We start from the raw sequence: 9,072 nt of genomic DNA, 5'->3' as shown, positions 1-9,072 counted from the left end.
ATGTCCATACACTTTTAAAATGGAAAACTGTGGGTCTCCTGTTAGATGGAAAATTATTAAACAGTAGGAGATGAGGCAGGGACACTTGTCAGCGCAACTGTTGAGGAACTGAGGGAGTCTCATGATTTTAGTGGGAAGATTGAGTGTTTCACTCTGTCTAGCTCACAAAAAAGTGTGACTAAGTACTAGAACCTTGATTCAACATAGTTGAAGTATGATAGTTTTAAGCCAAGTTTCACATGTAGGTTAGGTTAAGAAATACATAAACTACAGACCAACAATAAATAATGCACACATATCAAAATGCAAACAAAATAATTAAGTTTGAACTTTTTATTCATCAAGACAAACATGGGATTTTAAAATTCTACCCCCAGAAAAGGAAATACAAATAAAGCTCAATTAATTTCTCAGAATGTGAATGTTCATCAAAATGTTTTCAGTATAATTTTCAGTAAAAGAAGAGAGGTCAACGAAAGCTCTGACTGGGTGGAGAGGAAAAAATTCCCTGACTAACATTTTACACGCAATTTTCAAACTGATTTTCCAGAGCAGGAAAAAAACAGAATATGTCAACAAGTGAGCTGGGACCTGACATTTGCAAACCAAACAAGTCAAGCAAGTATTGTTTTTATTAATTTGACAAAAATGCTGAGAAAACAAGAATAATGTGAATTGCAACAACAACAACAACAACAAAAAAAGTCATGTATTCCCACGTTTGGTAGAGCTATGTTCATAGCAGAAATCATTGAAGGTAATACATACATAGTTGAACAAACCGGTCTGGATCCTATAAAGTCATCTTCCAAAAAAGGACCAAACAGACAACGGAAACTATTGTATTTTAAACAAGTTGCAGTTTTTCATAGTTTTGCTTTTGTTTTTTAATTAGCCACTACGCCTGTGTGGTTCACCTTGTTTTTTAAGCAGCGGCGTGGAAGCTTCAGGGGGAGGGGAGGGGGGGTGGGCACAGGGGTCTTCTTCAGGGCTTCTTACTCCTACTCCAGATGTCCCAGCTTCCCCTGAGGATCAGAAACGTTCACAGAAGGCAACACATTAGCCAAGACCGTGGTAGGACCGTGTGTGGCAGCAGATATGCTGCCTTCACTACAGCACCATATTCATACACTCACACACACACACACACACACACCCTACCCCTCACAACTGGACTCAAGGCTGACTAAACAGGATGCTTTGCCTAAAAAAACGTTTTTTATTATTATTACAAACAAAAATAAAAAACATTTTAACCTCTTGACTAGTTGTCTGATTAATTAATAAGCTATTCTAACCTATAGATTGTGTGGGGGGCATCCAGAGCATCCTACAATTTATGGACGATATTAAAGAACCTGCTCTATCTAAAGGCTCAGTCATAGGCCTGTTTAAAATCACTGACCTGAAGAGATCCCTGAATGGCTACTGGTAACCCGCTGGATATCCCATGTTTATTTAGATGACTCACACACACACTAGTATGGTAGTTATGGTCAAAGGATTTCTAAAGAATATTGTGTTCTTTACTATAAGTGATGTCCAGCTAGCTATGTAGATTACATTTCTAAGTCCGAATACTATGGGATAACAATCGGGTTAACCCTACAGCCTCCAGAATGACATCATTCTCATCAGTGTCTTGGACAGCAGATCATGTATATACTGTACAAAACGACAATGTCAATCTTCAGCAAGAATATATATAACAAATTCAAAGAAAAGCAAATAGACAAACTTCTAAACATCAATTATTTTCCTTTCTTTCTTTCTTTCTTTTTTTTTTTTTTTTACTAATAGAGCACTTTTTCACAGGCAACATCATTCAGAAAAATGGATGTGGGTATAGAAAGGAGTACCTGGCTTGAGTACCTGTACAGTTTGAGACAGTATCCCTTGAGATTTTTAATTTGGCTTTTTCACTGTGGTCGCTCACTCACTCACAACCACCAACGCTGTGTGAGGTATGGAGGTCAGCTGCAATTCATTCATTGTAAGAAATAAAATACCCTAGGCCTCCAAGCCCCGCCCGCCCCCCCCCCCCCCCCATGCTCTAAAACACTGCATAAAGTCAAGGCAATCAAACGTCAGAGTGAGCAGGGACACAGCCATAGCACGGTAGGAGAGAAGAGTGTTTAAACTGGGACATTTACCTCAGACATTTTCTTAAAGTCTAAACTGCTCTGTGTTGGTATACAGTACGGCCCGTATACAGACACACAGTCCTAAGCTATAGAAAACAGCAGAAAGTTAGGCACTACAAAACATGTTCAATGCCACAATTTAAGAAGGTGGTTAAAAATTGATTTAAAAAGGTATATTAAACAGGTAGAGGCACCAACATGAAGGAATGGACCTAAATCTGGGAGGGGGAAAAAAGTCTGATCTAGTTATGAGAAAAATAGGAGTTGACAAGAACCCTTATTTGAAACAAGGGGTATCTCCGGGCCTGTTTCTTCCAGGGGGGGAGAAACAAGAGGGGGGTCTACACTGGCCTGTCCCTCTGGGTTTGTGAGACTCTAGTTTCTTCTGACTGATTGTCAGGCCTAGTTCCATCTTCAGTGCGTCACTTATGATGCACTACAGCCCAGAACAGGAGCAAGATACATATACACACATCAAAAACAAAGAAGCATAGAACCATGAGTTAACAGGGTTGGGGGGTGAGGGGAGGAGGATGAAGGAGGGAGGAAGGTGGGGAGGGGGGGATTGAGAGCCAGGATGGTAGGGGAGGTGGGCGCCACTTACCTGAGCCTGATCTGAGGTCCTATCAGATCAGTTTTAATTGGACTGAGTGTCACCTTCAGAATGGAGGTCTTCGCGGGCCACCGCCAGCCCGTTCAGCTGGGGGGCCGGGGGGGAGGAAGCCTCCATCTCCATGGCTACGGCCTCTGGCTCCGCCTCAGACAAGGGGGCCTTAGTGACGTTGTTGCTGCGGCTGTCGGAGGGCTTGTCCTTCTTGGAACCGCCACTCCGCTTCTCCTCTGTGTCCTTGCGGTCTGAGAAGGTGACAACGTATCCAAAACATATTTACATAAAGATCCTTCTTTAGAAAACCTTCTCAGTGTACATGTTAAAGTTAGGATACATTATCGACAAATATTTCTGTTGTCGACAAGTCGTTTGATTTAATTTGACCCATTTTAAGAGCCAGCAATATTGCGATTTGATCAATGCGGCGCTGTAGCGCTTGACTGTAATGCTCCAATATGCAATCCAATGGAAGACAAGACGACACAGTGCTTATGGGAATGTCGTGAGTGCAAACGAAGCCGAACTAGCAGTGTGGGAAAGTTTTACAAAATGTCCAACAATAAATGCTGTTGTGTGTAATACATGCAGGGTGGAACTTGCTTTTTGTGGGAGCACAACGTGCAAGTGAAAACATCTCGGCACAAGAGGATACAACTACCGTATTCCCCCCCCCCCCCCCCCATAACAAGCAAGCGAGTCCAAGAAGCAAGTTAACGGTAAGCTAGTTCACCAAGCTCCCGATCTCATTCCATATCACTGAATCCGTTGAACTCGTTGGTTCATGTTAGTCAGTATTAATTAACATTTAAAAACATGTTAAATTCTATATATTTTTATATATAAGTCGCACCTGACTATAAGTCGCAGGACCAGCCAAACTATGAACAAAAGTGTGACTTATAGCCTGGAAAATACTGAAGCTGGGATAGCTTTTGTTAGCGACACCAGTTGAAAAACCTCTATAAAATGGGCTAGCTGGGTACTCTCCTATTTCACTCATAGGCCTACTAACACCGTAGCAACATGTCCTCAGACAGCAGGACAGTACTGTGTGTGCGCGACCATTTTTATAACAGACTTTCGAGTAGCTACAACTGGAACGCACTTAGTGTTAAATCTTATTATACGGCTGTTCTTAATGCTGTAGAATGCTCCATTCACTTGAATGGGGCTTCCCAACGTTCTGTGGTCAACTATTTTTTCATATTTGACCGTTGCTATGCATAATTGACCGCTGTCAAGGGAACTGGTGTTTTTGCCTCGGATCCATGTCTTTCATAGCACTCCACAAGTAGTCTGGTAACTTATCAACGCCAGCGTATTCCGTTGCTTAGCGACGTCAGCTGATCTGAAGCCTACCGTAAAAAAAAGCCTACATACCAGGCAACGATGGATGAGTTTCCGATTAACTTTAATATTTTGGGGAAATACGGCAATTTTGATATTTGGTTAAAGGCCGAGTTGTTGCCATCGCCAGTGAAGAAAAGACAAAGAGAGGACAGCAGAGTTGCTTAGCGACGTCAGCTGATCTGAAGCCAACGTCTTTGGCGAACTATTTCTCTGCTGTTCAACACTACGAATGGTAACAATTAAATTGTAAAAAGACACACTCTAGGTTATTTTTTTGTTTTGGCAAGTGGCTGTGTAATAAGCGGGATAATGTATAGAACACCGGTCTAACATCCGCTTTGCGTCGGGGTGCTGTTCGCCCTGTTGGGGCTTATTTTCCCGATAATGACCGGCGTTCTATACATTATCCCTTAATAGTGAATGAAATTAAGAGAAAAACTAAACTAAAAAACATTATCATTAACGTCTGGCTCTGCCTCTGCCTACCACCACAAATAGATCTTTGCGCAAATTCTGGCAATCAATCAAATTGCTCTGAGAGTAAAATAAAATCGATCTGATATCATTGGCCGTTGCAGAACTGTAATAAACACGACCAACCATTGCGTTCGGACTGAATGCAGTGTTTGGACGGCATTCAGACCAAATGGAAAGATTGGACGGGCTACTTGACTATCTACCTACTCTAGGGGAGTGGCTTGGAAGGGGGGGGGGGTGCCTGCTAGTGTTCTGGCTCCTCTGAACCAAAAATATAACCGAAGTGTTGCTGCAATTGTCCGTCTCAGCGTCTTGTTTTTGCTGTCCTCCAGCAAAAACAAGACGTTTTCGGCGACGGATATAGCGAATTGTCACGTGAAAGAATTTATGTGGGTTCGAGAGTAATTTGACTTAAAGGACACATGCTGTGTTATGAAACCAGTTGGGGGGCAACATTCCTGACCTTTGTCCCTGGACGATCTCTCCTTGTCTGTGTCCCTGCTGCGGCTGCGCTGACCGCTGCGCTGGTGAGTCTTGCGCTCCAAGCTGCGGGACCTCTTCCTCTCGCGGCTGCGAGAGCGCCGCTTCCTGTCAAAGCGTTCGCGGCTGCCGCCACGCCGACTCCTGTCCCGGTCCCTGTCTCTGTCCCTTTCCCCGTCTCGGCTCCTGGGAAACAGCAGACAGAGGATTAAAACTTGCGATGAATATGATGAATAAGCAACACAAGGGGAGTTCACGATATGACCACTGTTTATATACTTGATTGAAGCTGGTGAGACACATGAGGTTGGTGCTAGTGTATATACATGGGGTTGGTACTAGTTAGTGCTAGTGTGTAGACATTGGGTTGGTGCTAGTAAGTGCTAGTGTGTAGACATGGGGTTGGTAATAGTGTTAAACCGATACTCCGGTACCAAGTCTGTACTCAAACAAAAGAAATGGTAGGATACCAGAATTTCTGAAGTTATGGTAGTACTAAGTCGGACGCTGACAAGCACACCAAAATTTAAAGAGCCCCAATGAAGCGTGTTAAATCCACTCTTTCTACTTCTTATAAATTATGTTCAAGTCAAGATTTATATTTTTGAGCTCTACAAATGATCTCCAAGTCATCTGCAGAGTTTGCTTAATGTCTACACTCAGTCGACACTAATTCTTTGCCTTTAGGCCTGCATGCATTGTTATTGTATTAAAGGAGTCATTGACTGGGTTTTTGGGGTATTTCACACTGTTCCTTAAGGTCTCCGAATAGGGTACGTAACATTGGTTGGGCTGAAAATGGCCCGGGTGCTGTTCTATGAGCCTGATGCATCCTGTGAAAAAACAAGAGGTTTGCTCCTTTTATGGTATGCTCATGAATATATAGATGAGCTGCGCGCTGATTGGTTGGTTTACAACGAGTGAAGCTGCGGAGTAAAGTCGCAACACGGCCAACACTCACTGAAACATCGAAGTTGGGGAGTCTTGAAATAAAAACTTACAAATAAATGTATTGTGTCTACACAACACTGTTTTCAACAGATTGACTAGATAAATGATGATGTTATTTGTTTCCATTTCTGTTATCGAAGCAAACGGGATCGACTTAGGTGGGTAACGTTAGCACTACAGCTTAGCAAACAAACCAAATCGTGATTCAACTCAGCTTCAGTTAGCTCTAGCTATCTTTCTGAAAAATAGATCTGGACAAACATGCATCTTGATTATAGATTTACGTGACAACACGGGTTATCTATTTGAATGAAACACAGGGTCAGGGAAGTCAGGGACATGAAATAACATTAGCCCCATTGCCAATAAACTAAGTCATCAATTCTACCGATGCTAGATACAGGCAGAATATGTTAGCATTGCTAATAACTGTTAGCGACAACATCATACTACAGCTTGCGGTTGTGATGAACATAAAGTCGGAACAGCACCTCTTTTCAGCAACAGCTTCATAGCAAATCCTGCTTTACATTGTCCCAGGTTTTCAAAACTGTCCTCTGTGAAATGGTTTGAGCAAATGTGTAATTGAGGGTCGAACTGTACAGGGATCTTCTCATAGACAAACATCACAGCCCGTTGAGTGTTTGGTTCCTTAGGAAGACTCTGAAAAGTGTCAGCATTCCCTGTACAGCCTGGAACACTGCATTTACGACGGTCCATTTTCAATACCCTTTAAAAACATCCAAACTTTGTCCTTTGTAATTCCCGTGGAAGTACACAGAGCAGCACGCAATTAAACTAGTGTCTGAGATCCTGGGCCAGAACACCAGAGGGCTGGTCTCTGTGTAAATGTTGGGGCGTGACAAATGTGATGCTATATTTGTGATGTCACAAATTCAGCTTTTTCGAAACCAATCGTTTTACAGCTGCAGTTTCAAGTTGTGAGATTTAGACAGGAAAGAGGTGTCAATGGACTTTGAGGTTCACTGTATGTCCATTTTACCCACAATCAATGACCACTTCAATGTTCTGTTGTTGTCATAAGTAGGCTACAGCCTTAGATATTGTAGCTTACTGTCAAACAAAGAGAGTTAACCAGTAATAGGGCTGAACGATTAATTGCATTTGTGATAATATCGCGATGTGACAAAACAAGATTTTGTAATCGCAAAGGCTGCAATTTTACTTTGGTTACGTGACATGCGAGAGTAACGCAGTTTGCAGACGAAGGATCAACTTTGCATGTTACACTTTACCATGACCTGTACGATGGCCTCAGGCTCGACAGAACCTGACACTACAGACACTTTGCCAATTTTGCCTTTAAAAAAGATGCTGCGCAGTGTCAAGTATTGTGCAAAACCTGCCTGGCTAACGTTGCTACCTCACGGGGCAACACTACCAACCTAATTCGGCCCTAAAAAAACACACCACAAAGCCATGTACGATGCATAGCTAAAATGCTGAACACCAGTGTGTCAAATAAGCCAAATAACACCCGACAGATCACTGATCGAAATGTTTCAAAGCTTAACTCCATATTAATGTACTACTAAATTACTCAAGCAGTAACAGTGTTCATCACAAAAGATATGATGCCCCTCGGTGATACACATACAGTAGGATCATTATGGCTGACCGTGCCATACTGTTTCTTTTAGGCTACTGACTGGATCAGAAATGTTCAGACAGTTTCTTTTTCTTCTAAGATTTAACCTTTAGATGAGTGAGTTCTAAATATTTCCGACTGTCTCCACAGCGCAAGTTATTTTTCCGAAACGGTAGCTAGCTAGCTAGCTTTAGTTAAGAAACTGCAACTAAAGCATATACGTTTCTAGTTTAGCTTTAATTTACCAAAATATTTTCTATGAGGTAGGCTACAGGCGGTATGTTCTTCTTAGTTTTTCTGAACTTTGTGTTTTATGTTGCTGACTGGAGATCAGTAGGCTAATATATCTATATTAATAAAAGGCCTACATCATATAATAATCGCATATTAAATCGCAATTGCAAATTAATTGCGATTATGTTATTTTCCGAAATCGTTCAGCCCTAACCAGTAACCTATTTTAGTTTTTTGCTTTGGTATTGTAGGGCTGTATTGGCAGACCTGAATGATCCCTTTGTCACTGGTCACTCGTCTGGTACAGTCGTTGATTTGCACAAAAGGGACTAATGTTAAATGACAATCACACTTTTTAGCACACACCTCTGGAGAAGTGGTCTCAACAGTTGAAAAGGAAGGTGAACCGAGGAAGACTGAAATTATAATAAAAAATTGTGTTCATGTAAATATAGTTCTAAACAGCTTTTAATGTCATGTTTGATATGATTTTGTTTCTTATGTTATGTACTACATTCTAGTAATACTTTTAATGTTGTAACATATTTACAGGGTTATAGAGTTTGTGCATGTAGTAGTCCAAAATGTGTTTACATATTCCCTTGTCTTGCAAAGGCATCACATTTGGTCTACTACAGCCTTGAGTAAACCGGTGATGGTCCAATTTGAATTTGTATGCGTTAGACAACCTTTCTTGCATATGGCCGGTGTCCCTATTTTTGTATGCAGGTTTGGGTGTAGAAGATTTACCAATAACTGAGTTGTGTTTACTATACGAGCTCCGGTGCGTTGGGTGACTAGTTTTATTGTGATTACCTTCGTTAATGATTTTACGTGTTTGATTATGTTTCATTATTATTGTACTGATTATCTTACGATTTAGATACAGTTAGGTCCATAAATATTTGGACATTGACACAATTTTCATCATTTTGGCTCTGTATACCACCACAATGGATTTGAAATGAAACAATCAAGATGTGCTTTAAGTGCAGACTTTCAGCTTTAATTTCAGGGTATTTACATCCAAATCAGGTGAACGGTGTAGGAATTAAAACACATTTTATATGTGCCCCCCCCTTTTTAAGGGACCAAAAATAATTGGACAAACTAACATAATCATAAATCTAATTGTCACTTTTAATACTTGGTTGCAAATCCTTTGCAGTCAATGACAGCCTGAAGTCTGGAACCCATAGACATCACCAGACGCTGGG

The 9,072-nt window shown here is 41.3% G+C and overlaps 1 protein-coding gene across 1 annotated transcript in view; it reads right to left on the bottom strand.

The window, feature by feature from the left end:
• Window positions 1–318: 318 nt before the first annotated feature.
• Window positions 319–9,072, bottom strand: part of luc7l3 (LUC7-like 3 pre-mRNA splicing factor) — a 28,207-nt gene continuing 19,453 nt past the window's right edge. Inside the window, exons 9-11 of the mRNA XM_067233104.1 lie at window positions 5,045–5,247; window positions 2,749–2,999; window positions 319–1,025 (exon numbers count right to left, since the gene is read on the bottom strand). Of these exons, the coding sequence (XP_067089205.1) occupies window positions 2,782–2,999; window positions 5,045–5,247 (421 nt within the window). The 3' untranslated portion in view covers window positions 319–1,025; window positions 2,749–2,781. The remainder of the gene's footprint in view (window positions 1,026–2,748; window positions 3,000–5,044; window positions 5,248–9,072) is intronic.

Source organism: Osmerus mordax, chromosome 3 (genome assembly GCF_038355195.1).
Source record: "Osmerus mordax isolate fOsmMor3 chromosome 3, fOsmMor3.pri, whole genome shotgun sequence".
NCBI lineage: Eukaryota > Metazoa > Chordata > Actinopteri > Osmeriformes > Osmeridae > Osmerus > Osmerus mordax.
This window is presented reverse-complemented; position numbering and strand designations above follow the sequence as displayed.